Consider the following 21,688-nt stretch of genomic DNA (forward strand, 5'->3'; position numbering starts at 1 on the left):
AAAGGTAGATGCATCCAGATTTCAATTCTGTGTAGTTTTTTTCTCTCTGTAACAGTTCATTCTCAGTCAAATACAAATGGGAAACACACAATACAATAGCTTTTATCAAATGAATTGCATATACAAATTAAACAGCTTAAGATGAGGATAAACATTCCTATTAAAAATGGACCACAATAGTAGAAAAAAGGAATTTTCTTACAAATCATAATTATTTAACATCAAAATATCAATCCTTTAACTAGAAGGTCATTCTAAGGATTAAGAAACCATTTTAACAGAAAAGTTGAACTTGGTTTGAGCTCTAAAGAACACTATCAGAAGGTAATACCTGGAAGAACAAAAATATCCACAATAACAGCCTCCAAAACAGCATCCAAGGGCAGAAATTTCTTCTCATAAATCGAATCAATTGTCACTGTATTTTGAAGTCTTCTGCGATTTTGCTTTTGCCTTTTATCACTCATAATATTATTAGACAATTTACCTTTTGCCTTTTTGCCCCTAGATTGCTCCTGCCAAGCCTGTGTGCAAGATGTAAATGTTATGAAACAGTCAAACTGTCAGATGCACCATTCAGTGATATTTAACATATCTGTGTTAAAGATGATTACTTTCCATTCTAATGCAATTGGACACTGCCATTTAATAACCACAAATTGGAAATAGATTTTCTGAGTTTCTCAATATGCCTAATCAAGCAATCCGTGTCTAGCAATTTGGCCAGACAAGCTGACCATAATGAAAGAAAATTTGATTCAATCTATGGTGGACAGGTTTTCAGGACAGGGAAATGGCAGGGACACAGAAACACATCCACAGGTTGGCTAGAGCACACCCCAATTTTTTCAAGGGACAGCAGTTTGGGGATGGCACTTGTAAGCATATATATAGATAGATGATAGATATATTCACCATAAAAATTTGTAGTTGCTTGTAAGCATAACAGGCTATATTATATAGTATTATGCACAGCCCTTATGCTTGCCAGTTCTGAAAAAGCTCGGACAATCTAAAAAAGAGCTGAGTGACATTCCATTATTGGCCCCTAGACATGAAGCAAAATGTAGTTTAGCTTTAGGAAACTCAAGTGTAACGATTTTCAATATGCAATAAGGTCCATGAAGGGTCTATGAAACAAATAACTATCTCTATAGCAGCTCTTCTTTCTCATATTTTTTGTTAATGATGATTATGTTAAAACTTAGAAGGCATTATCTTCTCAATAAGTTCTGCAGCTTTTTACAACTCTGCTGAAAACCACTGCAAAACACTTTGGTTCTGTAAAGAAATTAGATTCATATTTCAGATTAAGAAGGTGATTGAATTGGTGTTTATTCAAACCTTTAGTACCCAATCCCAGTCACTACTACCTAACCGTTTTCACAATGATTGTTTCTGGGATGCTGGAAGCATTGGACTTGAGTGACTCCTCAAAATACGTGGCTTTCATGTAAGCTTTGTAAATCTCTGTCCCAATACCTCTATTAATATCTCTCTTTGGACAGCTATAAACTTAAATCAAAACCTTCATTAATATGCACAAGATGAAGCTCATGTACATACCATAGCTTTCTCTCAAGGCTAGCACAAACCATTAGCTCTCCAAAACCCTAGCTAGGAAAAACAATGAAAATCCTCGCTCAACCAAGGTGATCCAACATGCAAGAATCACTCCAACAAGTCCACGAAGGCAAGACATCCACCTCTCTTCTTCTCCAGCAATTATACCCTAGGTTTTTATCACAAAACCCTAATCTCAAACCTCCAAGTGATAAATCCTCACCCTAGATTTCCAAGATGTTCCCACATACTCCAGGAAGACCAAGAAACCCTAGCAACTCCAAGAGAGAGAGAGAGAGAGAGAGATCAAGCACAAGTGAATAACAAACGAGCGAAGACTAGTGCACACTCTTCTTTGGGTCACATCTCAACTCCAGAGTGAATATAAGACTGAACAAAACAATATGTGTGTATGAGTTTGAAGGTCAAAATTCGAAATTCACAAATTTTAAGAAGAGCCGAATTAATTCAGCACAAATTCACCAAACTCAAAAACAAATTTCATTTCAAATTCAGACTCAATTTGATAGCGAATAAATTTGGTGACAATGAAGTCGGCAATGATGAAATTTGACAGTGGGATTGAAATTCGGCAAAGGCAGTAATATTGGGCGCGTCATTTTTTTTAATTTCCCTTTTCTGCAATCCATGTGGTTTTGTTGCGGACCCATGGTTTTCATTACACCTGAGGATATAGCACATGAGTGTAATTTTTTCCTTTCCCCATTCTAGATTCCACCATCCATGAGTCATGACTCAGTTTTGATTCTTGAATTATAACTTGTGCAGGCCTGCATGAAAGTTATAAAAGCTACAGGCTTACAGTGGCTTGCACCTCATAGTGAACTGCGAACGCCATCAAGCTCCCTCAGTCTGTTACCCAATAACAACTACAACCTTACAGGCTTACTAACCTTTTAAAACTTTTAAAACTTATCAAAAATGTAACATGTTTAAGTTTTTTATGTTATGTTTTATGAACACGTTTTTAACTTTTAAAGATGATGTGATTTTGATTTTGGAATATCTGTTTGATCATGTTAGTAAGTTATTCAACATAATTTAAGATTTCTATCATGTGTTTGGTTACATATATTTTTTTAATTTATACAAATTTTTAAATTTCTTAATACGTCAAATTTAATGTCAAATTTTATTCCAAAAAATTCGTTGTCGAATTTTTATCGAACTTCAAGGTCGTCGAACTCGAATTCAAATTCGAACCAGGTGACATAGTCTCCAACATCTCCCCCGGAAGAGTAAATCCTAAGCACAAGAGCAAACTCCAAACCAAGACATCATCTTTCCTTTCCATAGCTTCTCCTAGTGTTTCCTCATAAACTCATGAACCCTTGCGAACCATTCCAACAAGACAAGTACAAAGAGAGGAGTACAATGACAACGATGATGAAAGAAAGGAATATTTATTGTGAAATTCTATCACTGCAACATCTGATTTACTTCATAAATCTAGTTTTTACTTAGCTCGGCTCTGCGCGCGCGTTCTGCAGCTGAACCCTGAGGCCCGCACGCAGTGCGCCCTGCAATCTGCGATCCTGCCCGCTCTCGGCCTTTCCGAACCCTGCGGTCCTCTGCATGCAGTGGTTGGGCAGCTGCATGGACCGATCTGTCGGATTCTGACCCTCCTCCTGGGGTTTGAATCTATGGAGGGGTTGGGCTCTCCTCAGGCGGTTCCCCCGCCTCCCCGCCGAGATCGCCAGCTGAGGCCTTCTCCCAGCTCCTGGCTGGTCTCCCAAAGAAGAAAACAGCAGAAGCAGCGAAGTTTGTTAAAAAACTAGATGATATTTCGGTGATCTCTCTTCCTCCCGAAACCCCGATCCAAGTTGCTCTGTCGTTAGCTGAACGGGCTCTCATCGGCCAGTTCACAGGACTATGGCCATCTCCAAAATCCACCGAGAGCTGGGTCAACAGAAACTGGGCGCCGCTAATCAAAGAAAATGTCACCTCATACTTCCTGGGGAGAGGATTCTTCCTTTTCGAATTCACATCAAAGGAAGACAAGGACCTGATCTTCCAAAACGGCCCCTACTTCATGGGCCCTCAGGGTTTGTATCTGAACAACTGGACCCCGGACTTTGATCCGACAGTGGATGTACCCAAAGCAGTCCCGGTATGGGTCAGACTGCCAAACCTTCCAGTGCACTGTTGGAATTGGGACTCACTGAGACATATTGGAAATGCCTTGGGGAAGTTCATAGATCGAGCAAATAACAAAGATCAATATGACTGTGCCAGGATCTGCGTAGAGGTTGATCTGGAGGTGGGATTACCAGAGGCCATCACAATAAAGGTCGGAAGTTGGACGCACCTACAGAAACTTGATTATGAACAGCTGCCCTTCAAATGCCGGAAATGTCATGTTTATGGACATTTCGCCAGAGATTGCCCGACCAACAATGAGCCTGCGCAAGGGAAGGAGGACGGATGGAACCAAGTCAAGAGATCCAAATCTCACCCTAAGAATCAGAAACCGGGAGGCCCTAACGGCAAAGGACCTCACCAGACTACTACTCACCAGATCCCGACCAAGACTGCGCCTGAAAACAAGTTTGACCCCCTGAGCTCGCAAATAGAGGGCACCCAGGAGATCGAGTTACAAAAGGAGACAGAAATGACTCAGGAGACCGAGATCCATAAAACAGCACCTTCAGGAAAAGGTACCCCCTCAGCCTCCCCCAAAGGAGCCATCACTGAAGATCCCAAAGATAAGACTTTAGAAGAGGAGGAAGAAGAACAGGAATCTGAAGAATCAGAAGAGGAAGGGGAAATAGGAGAGTCCCAAACCTCAGTAAGAAGATCTACAAGAGGCCGGAAAATGGACAGAGAAAAAAGGGAGCAGGAGACCTACAAAGAAAAACTTCAGGGCAGCCAACCAACCTTGGAAAAACTGCTAGCTCCAAAGACAAAGATGCTGAAAAGCCAGATCCAAGGCTCCAAGGGAGCCCACCAGAAACACAAATAATGAAGATCATCTCCTGGAACTGTAGAGGTATGGGGAGTAAAGCTAAGGAAGAAGCTATCAGAAACTTAATCAGAACAGAGACCCCAGACATACTTCTCGTCCAGGAGACAAAGCTGGAAGACATAGTCTTCCTACAAACAAGCAAGAAACTCTGGTACAAAAGTGAAGCAAGAGCAATCTCTGCCCGGGGAGCCTCGGGAGGAATCGGCACTTTATGGAACATGAGCAAATTTGTAGTCCTATTTGAGGCTAGAAATACCCACTAGTTGCTGCTGAAAATGCAGAACCTAGACACCAAGGAAATTTTTTGCCTTTTTAATGTTTACTCTCCAGTCAATGTTGGGGAAAAAAAGAACTGTTGGGACTCCATAAGACAACAAGCAGATTTGACAAATATGGAGAATATTATTATAGCCGGGGACCTCAATCTCATTCTCCATTCATCCGAAAAAAGGGGAGGCAGCATAGTTCGTGATCCAGCAAGGGAATGGGTGGAGGACATTTTGCAGGACTGGGACATGCTGGATATCAAATCCTCTTCCGGTAAGTACTCTTGGTCCAATAAAAGATTAGGCCCTGGTCATATTGCTGCCAGGCTAGATAGATTCTTTATTCAAAGTTCCTTTTTGCTGCTAGGCCTAGAACCAAGAATGCAGATTCTTCCTAATAGCATTTCGGACCATAAGCCCATTAAACTAGAGCTCCTAGCTCATCTTGATTTGGGACCTATCCCATTTCGTTTTAGCCCGCTCTGGATTAAGGAGCCAGACTTCATGCAAATTGTCAAGGATTGCTGGAACCAGTCAGTCAAAGGCTCGCCTTTCTATATATGGGAAGAAAAGCTCAGAAGGGTAAAAGGAGCTCTTAAAAGATGGGCTAAAACTCTGTCTAATCGGCTGCAGACAGAAAATCCTTGAAAGCCTTGCTTGACTCCCACCAAAAGAGCATGGAGAAGGACACAATTACTAAGGAGGTGCTAGATCAGGAATCTCATCTGCAGCAGTGCTACCACAAGGCTTGCTTAGCTGAAGAAGAATATTGGAGATTAAAATCCCGCAATCTCTGGCTCAAAGCAGGGGATAGGAACACTGCCTACTTTCACAAACAAGCCCAGGCAAGGAAATGTTTTAACACCATCTCGGAGATCAAAGAGGATAATGACATTCATAAGGATTTTGAGTATATAAAGAAAGCAACCTTTTTACACTTTCAAAGCTTGTATAGTGAGGACAAGGATCCGAATCAATACTCAGATCTGCTAGATATTATACCCTCTGTAATATCTCAGCGAACAAAGGAAACTCTTGAGGCCAAAATCACTAAAGAGGAAGTGGAAAAAGCCCTCTTTGATATGGACCCGGATAAGGCCCCTGGGCCGGATGGCTTCTCGGCCAGATTTCTCCAAGTTTGCTGGCCGATTATAGAAAAGGACCTGCTCAAAATGGTGCAAAAATCTCAGAACACTCAGAAAATAGGAGGCAGCACAAACTCTGCCTTCTTAGCCCTTATCCCCAAGGAGAAAGGCGCCAACATCTTCAGCAGATTTCGTCCGATCTCCCTATGTAATACTGGATACAAATTAATCACCAAAATAATTGCAAACAGATTGAAGCCCATCCTTCCCAAAATAATCCCTGAGAACCAAGGAGGCTTCATACAAGGAAGGCAGATCGTGGACAACTTCATTCTCGTCCAAGAGGCAATTCACTCAAGTCTTCTCCGAAAAGAGCAAGGTATGGCAATTAAACTTGATTTAGCCAATGCATTTGATCGAGTAAATCATACGTTTCTTTTAAATGTTATGAGCAAATTTGGATTTGGAGAAAATTTCATTAAATGGATTCGGGCATGCATCTCGGAGCCATGGATCGCTCCTCTAGTGAATGGTAGAGCCACTGACTTTTTCAAAGCATCGAGAGGACTTAGACAGGGGTGTCCTCTGTCCCCTCTGCTGTTTGTCATCCAAGCTTCTGTCCTCAGCTTCCTGTTAAACAAAAAGTTGCAAGATCAAGACATCAATGGTTTGTGCATTGCAAGAGGAGTAAAAAACATAAATCATGCCTTGTTTGCGGACGACACACTGTTACTGGGACCTGCCACACTCTCTTCTGCATCAAAATTCAAAGTGGTTTTGGATGACTTCAGTAAGGCCACAGGTAGTGCTGTAAACAAGAGCAAATGCCACATATACAGCTGGAACATTACCCCAAGGGTGTTATCTGATATTTCCAGATGCTTGGGCTTTGCAGCCTCCTCCTCCTGGTCTTCTTTTAAATACCTGGGATTACCTGTCCACCATAAGAAGCCTACAAGCAAAGACTGGCTCCCACAGTTGGAAAAGTTCAAGTCAAAAATACAAGCCTGGGGCTACTCTTGGCTAAATACTGCTGGAAAATCAGTTTTAATTAAATCAGTGCTCCACAGTCTCCCTTTATTCCAATTCACTGGACTCCTTGCTCCGGCAAACATCATCAAAAAAATGGAAGAATATATTCGGAGGTTCTTCTGGAAGGGAGGAAAACAAAACGAAAAAAAAATTCCTCTTATCAGCTGGGAAATCATTACCAAGCCTGTGTGGGAGGGTGGCTTAAAGTTTAAAAATCTCTGCCAACAGAATGTGGCAATGGCAGCAAAGATCATATGGAAAATCATTGCACCCAACCCGGGCTGGGCTCAAGTCGCTCTCTGGAAAAAATATTTCAGGGGATCACGCACCAGATGTTTGGATAATGTCATTCAAAGGCCTAACTCGGCATTCCTGAAGCTGCATGCTAAGGCTGCCCCTTTAATAACAGCGCATTCATTCTGGATTCCAGGTAATGGTAAAAAGATCAGCATCTGGAATGATAGAATCATGAACAAAGATCCGGTTGAAAGCAGAGCCTCCATCAACACGTTGCGTAGCTGGATGGACAGAGAGGGTCTGCGCACGTTGTGGGATATCTCACTGTGGAACAACGATACCTGGGCAGGTTGGAAGCGTATCGATGTGCCGGAGCAATTGTCAGATGAATGGGCCATGTTACTGGATTGTTTGCACGGAATGGCGCCCTCTCATAGGAGGAAAAGAGATCAGAAAGGATGGGGAACGAGCGTCAGAGGCTACACAGTTTCCCTGGGATATAACAAACTGAATGAGCGACCATTTGTTCCCCCCAATCCAGCTCCATGGCGAGGTGTATGGCGCACTCCTTCACTGCCCAAAATCGATTTCTTTGCCTGGCAGCTCTGTCACACCAAAATATTAACCTATGACATTCTTCAGAAGAAAGGTTTCTATGGTCCCTCCATCTGCTCATTGTGCAGTGAGAACGCAGAGTCAGCAGCTCACTTGTTTCTTGAGTGCAATTTCTCTAAACAGGTTTGGACTTCACTTATTCAAAATCCGGACCCAAATTTCAAGCTCCCTGGCACCATGGCGGACCTCTTTTCAAACTGGGCAACCAGTTATCCAGGCCCAGCTCCCAAAAATCAGACCATCAAAACAGCGTGGGCAGTCCTCCCTAAGATCATAAGCTGGCAAATATGGCTTGAACGCAACAGAAGAATCTTCAGGAATACAAAGCAGAACCACAAGATCTTGGAAAACAAAATCAAATGCCAAATCAAGGAGTGCTTGGCCGATATAAAAGATGACTCCAACCTGAGTCAACAGGACATCATTTGGGGATCAATTCTAGGCCTTCAATTCCAGCCAGCAGTCAGAAACACCCCTATCATTAAAGACTGGCAGATAAGAAAGTCTGAAAGTGATTTTCAAGGCTGGATCAAAACGCAAGCAAGACATTCCCTCTTTTTTGATGGGGCAGCAAAGGGTAACCCGGGCAAAGCTGGAGCAGGAGGTGTTGTTTTAAATCCAATAGGAGAAAAATTCCATTCCTATGCCTAGGGTCTCGGATATTCTTCCAGCATTCAAGCGGAGGCCTTAGCCCTCCTTCAAGGTCTCAAGAGCCTCAAAGAATTAAACATAAAAGAAGCCAACGTTATAGGAGATTCCCAGATCATCATAAACGCAATGGCTACCAAATCCCCAGCTCAGGATCTTAATCTAGCAAGACTGATAACCAGAATCAAAGGCTTGGAAAGCTATTTTCAGGATTTGAGATATTATCATGTGCTGAGAACCCATAATAAAGAGGCGGACATAGAAGCCAACAAAGCAGTCCTCCTCTCTGCCGGAACCAGGATGAAAGACGGAAAAGAAACATGGGAACCCATCCCATAATCTGATCGCTGCCATGTTCTACTGCTGGATACTAAATAAATTTGTCTGCACCTTCAAGTGGGGGAAAATCACTGAAATTGATTCCATAGAACCAGGATGAAAGACGGAAAAGAAACATGGGAACCCATCCCATAATCTGATCGCTGCCATGTTCTACTGCTGGATACTAAATAAATTTGTCTGCACCTTCAAGTGGGGGAAAATCACTGAAATTGATTCCATAGATTTAGCAAGAAAGAACTCTGCAAGCTCCAACTGCATACTTAGTCACTGCAGTGAGCGGAAACAGGGCAAAGAGATCTCCATTGTAATAAGCTTTTCGGCATTCAGGCCAAGTTGAATACAAACAACCCATAACCGTTTCTGTTAAAAAAAAACATCTGATTTACTTCACCTACTTATTTTCAATAAATTTATGAAATTCCTTCAATAAACATTAAAATAAATGCTACTGCAGATATCACACCATAATACAGAAATAAACACATGCACAAAAATCAACACATCAACAAGGATATTTTGGACAACAATCCCCGGAAAAACCCAATGTGGGAAAATCGATGCAACAAGGGAGGATTTTATTATTCAACAATTCTTCAGTACAACCGGGTGCCAAACTGGCTTACCCAACAAAGAGAAAAATTCTCCAGCACTTCTCCCAGTCCCAACGTCAGCCTGGCTGACCTCTACGTAGCTCCCAGACACTCTGCGTCAGCCCCTGCTTGTCTGCATCAGCCCTGGGCCTCTCTATGTCACCCACACAGGCCCTCTAGTGACTACGCAGTCTCCTACTACCACAGCATTTGCCTAAAAGGCCCTGCGTCTGCCCCTCCTGCCTCTGTGCTGGTCTTCTGTTGCTGATTCTGACTCTCTGCTCCGTACTTGCTACCTCCTACTGCTCTCCAGACCACTAGTTCGAATTTCTCTGTTATCCCCGCTCTAGAAATCGAACTGACTGGTCTCCCTCAGTATGTTCTCAAACTGACCCACAAGCCTCTTCTTATACTTTTCTCGTTGGTCCATCAACGGCTAAGATTAAGTCCCTAATCAACAGCTAAGATTAGATCTGGCTTGATCCATGACTTTTGGACCATTCTAACTTAGTTTTATATTAATTCACATTAATATTTTATTTTCCCTAATTTTAGACTTAGGGACTCCATTAAAAATATTAATTATTTTAATATCTTCCAAACTAGTTAGATTCTGCCCAAACCATTTCTAGGTCTTGGAGATCTCATGTGCTTTAGCCTCTCCACCAATTTTTGTGGCTAGAGCACATCCGATGCTACCCCAAATCAACACTCCCTCTTAACAAGGACTGTGCTCTGGTAATACTCCTCACTGAGTATCACCCTGATCATCCGGCATCGGTCCCTATGCTGATGCTAAGCCTCCCTACCCAACATCCTTTGCACTGTTGCATCCTGTACTGCTACCCATGGCTCTGCAACTGCCACTGTTGCATCTGTACGGCAGCACCCTCTGCATCCGTGCTGTTGCTGGTCCTTTTCTCCCAACATTGCGTTCGCACTGCAACTCCATCTACATCCGTGCTGCTATCACCCCCATTTCTGCTACTGAAATGGGTTCTTTATCATCCCCATCTTTTCCCTAAAGTAATCAAACTTTGTCCTTCCAAGGGCCTTGGTGAGGATGTCTGCCACCTATTCTGCTGTAGGAGTGTAGCTCAACTGTACAGCTCCTCGTTGGACATAGTCTCTGACAAAGTGACGCCGAATATCATTATGCTTTGACCAATCATGAAACACTAGATTCTCATAGAGCTTGATGCAACTCCGATTATCGTACATGATCCTAGTCGCCTCCATTTTCCTTTTGAATAGGTTCACAAGCAATTTTCTAAGCCATATGGCCTCACATGAAGCTATGCTCGTCGTCACATATTCTGCTTCAGATGAGCTCAGAGCCACGAACTTCTGTTTCCTACTGCACCAGGAAGTCATTCCTGATCCAATGTTGAAACAGTACCCAGAGGTACTTTTCCGATCCACTCAACTTCCTACCTAATCTGCATCAGTAAATCCACTCAATATGATATCCTTACCCCTGGTGTACAAGAGTCCATAATCAATTGTTCCCTTTAAATACCTGAGAACGTGTTTGGTTGTTGCCAAGTGCGCCCTCTTTGGTTCCATGATGAACTGACTGAGGGTGTTGACAGCGTAGCAAATGTCTGGCCTAGTATTGACCAGACACATTAGGGAGCCTATGAACTGCCTGTATAGGGTGGGATCAACATCCTTGTCTTTTGATGCATCAATCTTCTTCCAGTTGGTGATCATTGGAGTAGCCATGGGTCTACAATTCTCCATCCTGAATCTTTTCAAGATTTCTGTAGCATACCTCCCTTGCCCAAGGAAGATCTCTCCCTTCTGTTGCCAAACTTCCACCCCTAGGAAGTAATGCATTAGTCCCAAATCCTTCATATCGAATTCTGTGGCTAGATTCTTCTTGCAGTCCCCGATGAGCTTGGATAATCCTGTCAGAAATAGATCATCCACATACAATACTAAGATTAGCAACTCATTCAAATAATAGAGATTCATATCCGCATTACTCTTGACAAATCCCATCTTCTGCAAGTAGCCATCGATTCGACCATACCATGCTCTAAGTGCCTGTTTCAGCCCATATAAGGCTTTCTTCAATCTGCATACATAAGAATTCTTCTCATTTGTCTCAAACCCCTCTAGTTGTTCATTGTATACCTCTTCTTCTATTACCCCGTTCAGAAAAGCCGTTTTGACATCCATCTGATGAATCTCCCACCACATCTGAGCTACAAGTGATATCACGGTCCTAATAGATGTATACCTGGCTATTGGGGCGAAGGTCTCCTCGTAGTCAATTCCTTCCTTTTGAGCATACCCCTTAGCCACAAACCTGGCCTTGTATTTCTCAACACTGTCGTCTGCAACGTATTTGATCTTGTAGATCCATTTCGAACCTACTACTAATCTGTCTTGAGACCTTGGCACTATCACCTAGACATCATTCACCATTATGAAGTTGTACTCCTCTACCATAGCATCTAGCCAAACCGATGTTGAGTTGCCTCCTGGAAACTAGCAGGCTCCCCATCCTGAGCTACTAATGCCTGATATCCATCTGGTTGTTTTCGCTCCCTATTATTGTTTCTTGGCGCACCGATGAAGTCCTTTGCATCTCGCAGAATTTGATGAAGTTCCCTGCTAGTTCTTCCTCTGCCAGCAGGTGCCTCTGTTAGCTCCTCCTCATCCTGTGAATCTTACTGATCCGAGGAAGAATTATTTACTTTTGTTGGTTGAAAAAGTTTAACCAACGGCTCTTCTTTTTTACTGCTCCTCGGAAGGCATCTCACGAGATTTTCTGAAAGCCCAGTGCTCCATGAATTTTACATCTCGTCGAACCACTACCTTCCTGCTCCCTGGAAGATAGATTATGTATGCCTTAGCGTTCTCGCTATATCCCACTAGATATCCCTTTTCCGCAGTTTGATACAGCTTTTCCATCTTTTCCTCGGGTATGCGGCAATATGCTAAACTCCCAAATATCCTGAAATAACTGACTTCAGGCATCTTCCCTGTGAAAACTTTCTCTGGATTAATCTTGCCTAACGCCCGATGAGGAGTCCTGTTCTGAACATAGATTGTTGTGTTGCATGCTTCTGCCCACAGGAATCTTGGCATATCTTGATCATACATCATGGCCCTAGCTACTTCTACAATAGTCATGTTCTTCATTTCTCCTACTCCATTTTTCTCTGGATTGTACGGAGTTGTCCACTCTCTTCTGATGCCCTCCTTAGCGCAAAAATCAATGAAGTCCTTATCGACATACTCTCCTCCATTGTCTGAGCGCAAAACTTTTATTTTCTTCCCAGTCAGATTCTCCACAAGAGCCTTGAACTCTTTGAATCGACAGAAAACCTCATCCTTGGTTTTCAGAAAATAAATCCAAGTTTTCCTTGAGTGGTCATCCATGAAAGTAAGGAAATACTCGGCACCACTAAGAGCTTTGGTGGACATAAGTCCATAGATATTTAAGTGTATCAATCCTAGTACACTCTTGGCCGTGTGTCTACTCGTAGGAAATGTTGCCTTGGCATACTTGCCTAGAGCACATCCTCTGCATACATCATCTCATTCCGTACTAAGATCCGGAACTCCTGTTACAGTGCTCCTGAGAATTCTCAGAGCCCCATGGTGCAAATGTCCCATTCTTCTGTGCCATAGTTCGTTCAAGTCCTTGTCTCCATGACTGCCTATTAGTGCCATTGGTGATTCTAGTTGTAATCTGTACAACCTGTTACTTTTGATCCCGATCTACACTTTCTTTTTCCAGCTCGGGTGTTTGACGTATACCTTCTCCTTGATGAAGTAGACGTCATAGCCCTTGCCTTGAAGTTGCGACACGAAAAGTAAGTTCATCCCCAATCCTGGTACATGCAGCACATTTGTAGCGCGGAACCGTTCTCCCGATTCTGTTTGAAAAACTATGGTACCCTTCCCTACTAGAGTACACTTTGCCTTGTTCCCCATGGTGATCTGAAAGTTCATCTTCTCTTCTCGATACTCTGAGAAACATTCCTTGATTCTCGTCATATGCAAAGAGGCTCCATTGTCTATATACCATACTTCTAATGATGTAGAACTAATCATACAAGCCACTTCTTCTTCCATCCTGGAAGCCAACATGGAGAAATCGAAATCTCTTGTGCAATTTTCTGAAAATCTGTGTGAGTCCCCTGACGTGGATGCCTCTACATCCTGGTCTTGACCCATAACTGATTTTCCCTTCCTGTCTCTGATTACTCGCTCTGATACCATGTGAAAATTCTATCACTGCAACATCTGATTTACTTTGCCTACTTATTTTCAATAAGTTATTTATGAAATTCCTTCAATAAACATTAAAATAAATTCTGTTGCAGGTATCCCACCATAATACAAAAACAAACACATGCACAAGAATCAACACATCGACACAGATATTTTGGACAACAATCCCCGGAAAAACCCAATGTGGAAAACTGGTGCAGCAAGGGAGGATTTTACTATTCAGCAATTCTTCAGTACAACCGAGTGCCAAACTGGCTTACCCAACAGAGTGACAAATTCTCCAGCACTTCTCCCAGTCCCAACGTCAACCTCGCTAACCTCTATCTAGCTCCCAGACGCTGTGTCAGCCCCTGCTTGTCTGCGTCATCTCTGGGCCTCTCTGCGTCACCTATGCAGACCCTCTAGTGATTACGCAGTCTCCTACTGCCTCAGCATCTGCCTGAAAGGCCCTGCGTCTGCCCCTCCTGCCTCTGTGTTGGTCTTTTGTTGCTGATTCTAACTCTCTGCTCCGTACTTGCTGCCTCCTACTGCTCTCCAGACCATTAGTTCGAATTTCTCAGCTAACCTCACTTCAGAAATTGAACTGACTGGTCTCCCTCAGTATGTTCTCCAACTGACCCTTAAGCCTCTTCTTATACTTTTCTCGTTGGTCCATCAACGGCCAAGATTAAGTCCCTAATCAACGGCTAAGATTAGATCTGGCTTGATCCATGACTTTTGGACCATTCTAACTTAGTTTTATATTAATTCACATTAATATTTTATTTTCCCTAAGTTTAGACTTAGGGACTCCATTAAAAATATTAATTATTTTAATATCTTCCAAACTGGTTAGATTTTGCCCAAACCATTTCTAGGTATTGGAGATCTCATGTGCTTTACCCTCTCCACCAATTTTCGTGGCTAGAGCACATTCGATGCTACCCCAAATCAACATTAATCTTATGTTTTCTTCATTCGGTTTTGGATGTTAAGAGAGATAGATATAGTGGACCATGACCCAATCCCTAAATCCCTTCACTCTGTCCATTTCCCTCTCATTATGGTCGCTCACACTTGGAGTTGCAAGGTTTCCATGTTTTAGCATACAAACCTCTTCTTTTTATTTTGCCTCTTGTTCTTTATATTGGAGACATTTTTGCACTCCCGCTTTGTATCGACATCAATGTTGAACGATCCTCCCCCCAAGGTTCCAAGGGTGGAACCGCGTCTCGTACAGATCCGTGGGGGATCCCTAGCAGAACCGCAGATCTGAAATCGGATCTACGGTTCCGCCAAATTGGGCTAGTTCCTAGAAATCTGAAACCATGTGAGCCCGATCCGCGATTATGGACAAGGATCTGCCTCGGATCCATGATGGATTAGGCACGGATCAAGGCAGATCCTGAGCGGATTCGAGGGTCGACAAGTGATTTTGCAAAGGTCGGCCTTTTTAAATTTTATTTTTAATTTTTTGTGGCTTTAACATGAGTTGGGGGGGGGGGGGTTTAAGTTGAGTTAGGGAAAGAATAGATGGGGATATAAGTCATTTCCCCCTGTTTTCCTCACTCTTGCATCTTTGGAGAGCTTGGAGAAGAGAGGCTTGAGGAGAGCTTGGACGAGTGAAGGAGGAGGAGCTAGGAGGAGTAAAGAAGGGCTGCCATCTACAAGAGCTAAAGAGGTAAGTGCAAACCCCAAACTCCCTCATTTTTTTGTCATTGTTGTTTGTATTTTTTCTCCTCCCTCTCCTACTCTTTCCCATTCTTTCTTCTTGCTCATTTCATTGCAGGTTGTCCATCTATATTCATATTCCAAAATGGTGTTCTTTTGGCTTATATGTATCATTCCACTTTTGGTTTTCATGGTGGTAAAGGGGAGTAGGAATAGAAGGGAAGAAGAACAAGAGGATAGTAGTCCCCATATGAGTGACCCAATGTATGATGAGGAGGAAGGGGATGAAGAGGACACTGAAATGCAAGAGGGGAAAGCTGCATTAACACCCTTGTGGAATTATGTGACCAAACTTGAAGGGGGAAAAGGTGGTGGAAGCTACAAGTTTGTGTGCCCTCATGGTTGTCATGGGCGAAAACCTTATAGTGGTTCATATACCCATGGTAGGAGGCATCTTTGTGGGGTGATGGACAGTGATGAGAAAAAGGGTGTCGTGGGGATAGCAATTTTCCTAAGATTTCAATGGAAGAAAGAAGAAAATATATCCAAATAGGTGGTCGCACAACAGAAAAACAAGAAACAAAAAACTCATTCTGCAAAAAGTGCAACCTCTACATTTGGTAGCTCATCTCCTCATGGTACTTCTACAACCTTTGGAAGTAGAAGAACAATAGGGAAATTCCTTAATGTCGTTGGGAGGGATGATGTGGATGGAAAGATAGTCTGGTTTCTTTGTGCTTATGGTGTACCATTCAATGTGCTTCGCTCTCCCCACTTGCATGATATGGTAAAGGTATTAATGAAGCCCCAAAAGGATACAATAGCCCCAACTATGAGAAAGCTAGAATTGTGTTATTATAAAGAGAAAAAGCAAAGGTTTTGTTGTAGCTCCTAGAGAGAGCCCTTGGGTTGAAGAGAGACAAATGCTTAGGACATCTTGATGAGTGCTTTAAGGATCCACTGAGATTTTCTATTACACTCAGTATTTAACATATTTGAGATGAAATTAATGCAAAACCTAAGTTGCACGAAACGGGGAAATGGGTACGAGTTTCTAAAACGGACACGGGTATGAAACATGACCCCCCAAATTTGGGAAATGGGGAAACGCAATATATATATATATATATATATATATATATATATATATATATTAGGACATTTAAGAAATATGTGCAATCATAGAGCATACATGATACATTCTAATTTATTACATTATGATTAAATTGTCAATTGTCAATGCATAAACTATAAATCTCTAAATTTACATCACATTTACTCATGAATGATCACATAATGAAAATAGAAATATCCAAAATCAGCCACGAGAAATTTCTAATTTCTTGTCTCGTGCTTGATTGGGAGTCTCCTCCTACATAGTCGAATGACCTTAGTGCTCTTGATTAAATACAAATTCCATACCCTAGTACCCTAGGTGCTCTTGATTATTGGGAGTCTCCCCTGCATAAAGAGCTTGGTTCTCTTGATTAAATACAAGTTCCATACCCTAGTACATGACAAAATCCAATGGAAACATTGCAATCCCCCAATCCTGAAATCCTGAAAAACAGACAAGTATGTTGGATTTTGAGTGAGATCTAAAATTCTACATTCTCCATATGAAATCCAATGAGGGCAAACCCACTCTCAAACATCCTGAGTCATTTCATGGTAATGTTAAAAATTTAAGTAAAAGGATGAAAATGAAAGATAAAGGAGAATGTCACTTTTACTTTAAGAATTTAACATTACCATGAACTGCATATCAACACTAGGGCCATAGGCTTGAACATTAGGCTACCCCACTAAATTAGAAGCTAAAAAATAAAAATAAAATAAAACATCAAATGTTAACTGGAAAATCCATTGTACGGCTTGGAAACTCGTTTCCGGTCTTACTGGCCACATTTTCCCATCGTGAGACGGGCCAGTACGGTCGGAAACAAGTTTCCAGGCCGTACGGTACGAGTTTCCTCGTTTTTGTTTCGTTTCCGACCAGAAACGAGTTTCTAGGACGTATGGTACGAGTTTCCTCGTTTCTATTTCGTTTCCGGTTGGAAACAGTTCCTTGGGCTATGTTTCCTGCAACTTAGTTCAGAACCTTCCTTAAGAGGAGAAATACAAAGCCAGATGCAAAATATTACTCACAAAAGCATTAATATCTTACTCTAGCAGCCAACATCACATGAACATGTAGTTTTATCAGTCATTTGTAGTATATCAGATAGAAGAATAAAGGAGGAAAGATAGTCTAGTTTCTTTGTGCTTGCGATGTACCATTCAATGTGCTTCGCTCTCCCTACTGGCATGATATGGTAAGGGCATCAATGAAGCCCCAAAAGGATACAAGAGCCCCAACTATGAGAAAGCTAGAATTGTGTTATTAGAAAGAGAAAAAGAAAAGGTTTTGCTGTAGCTCCTAGAGACAGCCCTTGGGTTGAAGAGAGACCAGTGCCTAGGACATCTTGATGAGTGCTTTAAGGATCTGCTGAGATTTTCTATTACACTCAGTATTTAACATATTTGAGATGAAATTAATTCATAACCTTCCTTAAGAGGAGAAATACAAAGCGGATGCAAAATATTACTCACAAAAGCATTAATATCTTACTCTAGCGGCCAACATCACATGAACATGCAATTTTATCAGTCATTTGTAGTATATCAGATAGAAGAACCGAGGAGGAAAGAAAACCAATGCACAAGGCTTAAACTAAGAATCTGGTGCATCGAAGTTCAGCATGAAGTGGATGAGAAAACCATTTAAAAGAAGCGCTAAGATACATGGAGTGCATTTTTAAGGATAATAATTCATATTAGTTATATGCATCTTTGATCTGCATTAGACATAGATGAATCCATAAATCCATGAAAACATATCCAGCAGTTGCTATTACATGTAATCTGAGAAGAAGAGTGAGAACATATGGAAAACACAACGAGGAATACATATTACACATTCATATGGGCCGAAATCGCCAGAAACTTTCATTAATCTTCTAGCCTTAATATCAATTTCAGATTAACAATCACATTTAGCATGATAGTAAAATGCAGATAGAACATAAACATAAATCGTAGAAGACAAGCCAAGACAAGAGGACACAAGATGTGGCGTCAGCCAGGGACAAACCCTAATGTGGGGAAACCCTTGATCAATTCTTCTTATGTTCTTCAATAGTTCAACAGAGAGAAAGATAGTACATATACATCAGAAATCAACATTTTTTACTTGTCAAAATAAGAGCAAAGATCTTCTCTAGGAAGATGACACATGAGGTAGCGGATCTGAACATCAGTGATTCCATCACCATGCTGTACTCATCATTGTGTTGCACCCCCATCACTGTGCTGCACTTCATTACACTATGCTGCACTCATCATACCTGTGCTACACCATTCATGCTGCACTTCATTACACTAAGTTGCACCTCGCTAGCTGACTAATCCTCAATGCAATGATACCAATCCATGACAATAGTTCTGTCCATATCATATTGCAGCAGCATCATACAGCCTTCTACTGGTCAGTAGTATGACAGCTCCATGATCTGAACCTTCAAAATACCCATACTAAATATTGACTGTGGTGTTATGGCCTGCGACCTAACACACAGTTTTCCTGTAGCAGCTTATACTCTGTTGGACACCTAATCCTAAATGGGTTAGTGTGGAAGCTGAATAGACTAAGTAGTCCAAGAGACCTTGGGATGTGAAACCCAACGATCACAACAATGTACTATAAATGTATATCAGTTGTTAATAAAAATTGTATTGCATGTTTTATCTTTCATATCTCTCTTGTTCTGGTTTCCCATGTGTGTTTAACATGGTATCAGAGCGGGCGATTGCTGGTCCTGCTCCAATTTGAGCCACTTGTTTTGTGGTCTCTATATATATGTCAGTTCTGCGTTACCTGACCTCTGACTCTGCCTTATTCCCCTCAGACCTGAAATAACCTACCTCTGCCAGCACTGCACATCTGTCCATACTGTCATCTCCTATTTTAGCGCTGAGGCCTGACGGTGCCACTGCAGAGATTCGCCACCATCGATGAAGGTCCGCTCCTGTTGAATGCGTTATGTTCGAAGTTTGAATGCGTTATGGATCGATATTGAATGGTTGTTTGTATGTTGTATTGGTTATCAAGCCGACAATATTTCCCAAGGCGAAGCTTGTTACCAAATCGTGCCATTGTGTGTTGGATCGGTGTTGAATCATTGTTGTCGAAGTAAAGATTGCAGAAACAGAGCTTAGAAGGCAGATTATTATATACCTGTGCGAATTCAAGGCCGAGTGCATCCTCAGCAAGGAAGGACAGTTACATTGAAGTGCTCTGCAACCTGTGCATGGTGTGATATCTAGACCTTTGTAAGAATGAGCATTGCGGAGTTAATATCGTGGTCAATTAAATTTTCTTAAAGCCGTCGCCGAATCTTGAGTAAACGTTGTGAAGAAGTGGGCATATGTATAATAAAATTTTGTGTGGCCAGTTGAGTGATGATTTGAGCATGGAAGAGTTGTGCGCATAGGAGTGGGGTGAACAAATAACTGTTTGATTGTGGAGGATACTGTGTGTAATGATGTTTTCGCATCAGTTTGTTTCTTGTGAACGACCGCTGAAGAAGAAGAATCTAAAATAATTTTCTGAAGGTTAAGGCAAAATCTTTTGCTTATGTAATTCAGCCCAAATTCTGGTGATTCCAATTTTGAATAGTTTGATTAGTTGAGACTACCACTAGAATCAATGAACGTAAAGGATTATACTTTAGGGATGATGCCTGAAAATAGAGATTGAATACACTATTAGATGTGTTGGTCGGTTCGATGCACAGCAAATTGGCACCAGTAACATTCAACGTTTTATTTGGCCTTTTATTGTGATGCACAAGGCTTGTGATGTTTGTTTTTAAAATTGGAAAAACCTAACATGGTCTTCCTTGGCTTGGTAAACAAAGGAAAAATGCCTGGCAGGGATGTTGTCCCTATATCTGTCGTTTCAAATTCCTGAGGCAGTGGTAACGCATTGGAAAACTTACGTTTCCACTCAGCTCTTTACGTATGTGTGAATTCTCAACATTTAATTCTTTGATTTTGGCGGTGTTTTGCCTCTGAAGAGTGAAGCAATTGCGTCCAACTGATCAGGACTCCATTCTTCCTCATTATTTACTCTTGACTCCGACTCTTCATCATAATCTGATGTATCTGAGAATTCAGAATCCAAATGCTGTTTAGTGTCGAGCCCATCAAGATCCCAAGGTTGCCCATTTGAGTTACAAATCAAAGTTGCATATTTTTTCTCCGACTTTAAGACTTCAGCTTCTTGTTCTATTTCTGCCAAGCAGAGGAAACCGTGATATTTTGCGGCATTTGCATCGGTTAAATTCTCCGAAACCCAATTTGTTTTTGAGAAAAAATTCATCTGGGCATTCAAGGTCGCATGGTCTGGAATATGTGAAAGATGCCCAACGTGCAGAAAATATGCAAATCATTCCTTTTTCCAACTATTATTCTGCTTTCTGAAGAAATTTAAAACACCGAGCTGCCTGCTGGTGCGTGTGAAGGGACAACAACAGAAAATCGTGCCCTCTCCTGCCATTCTTTACTTCTGTGATGACCGTGAGCACTGAAGAGACACCGGAAGGCAGACTCTCCCCTGTGCAAGCTCACATTGCTGCTGTAACTTCATTTTCTGGGACTGTGTGCCAATTCCAGGATCAAATCTGGGCCATATTGCTGGTGTACAAAGTCTGTGTCTATGTGAAGAAAGAATCGAAGAGCTGAGCTAAATAACCAGGTTCCATCAGCCTATGCTCCTTCTCTAATTCGCTGCTATTAAATGCCAGAAGTTGCGTACTTTCCAGAACTTATTTTCTTGTGGAAATGTGTGGACTGTATGATAAAAATTGCATATATCAGATGTATATGAATTTCTGGCATTAAATATATCAACCAGACTCTTGGACTAAAATAATTATTCCCACGTACTTCAAATAATTATTCGATACTTGCATTTCTATAATTCGAAAGGAAGATAATCCACAAGGGTATTGCCTTTTGATAGCCATCATTTCTGCTTTGAAAGTGATTATGCTGGGGGATTTTTGGGAATGACAGAGTTCAATGTTCATAAGAATTGGGGACTGTTTATATTCTTTAAAGTTGCAGCAATTTGGCATTATTTAGGAGTTCAGTGGAAATTGTTTCAAGCCAAGACTATCCTTTGTAGATCGAATTGGTGTATATTCTTAAAGGTTGTTCATATCAGAGATTGTCATTGAACTAGATTGAAGTTGTTGCCAGGACAAGTTCCCTTGGATTCAAGGCTGGTACAGGAAAATATCTTTTTGAGGCCTAAATTGCTTGTAGCTTTGTTGGAAGTTAAATTCTCAGGTGAATTGAAGAAAATTCAGTTTTGAATGA

At 41.6% G+C, this 21,688-nt stretch overlaps 1 protein-coding gene across 1 annotated transcript in view; it reads right to left on the reverse strand.

Annotated features, from left to right (window-relative positions):
- Positions 1–21,688, reverse strand: part of LOC149247036 (uncharacterized) — a 182,821-nt gene that overhangs the window by 145,696 nt on the left and 15,437 nt on the right. The window contains exon 2 of the mRNA XM_089443169.1: positions 332–524. Within this exon, the coding sequence (XP_089299295.1) occupies positions 332–524 (193 nt within the window). The remainder of the gene's footprint in view (positions 1–331; positions 525–21,688) is intronic.

This window comes from Pinus tabuliformis, chromosome 7, assembly GCF_031772625.1.
Source record: "Pinus tabuliformis cultivar Carrire ecotype Pingquan chromosome 7, CPIR1, whole genome shotgun sequence".
Lineage (NCBI taxonomy): Eukaryota > Viridiplantae > Streptophyta > Pinopsida > Pinales > Pinaceae > Pinus > Pinus tabuliformis.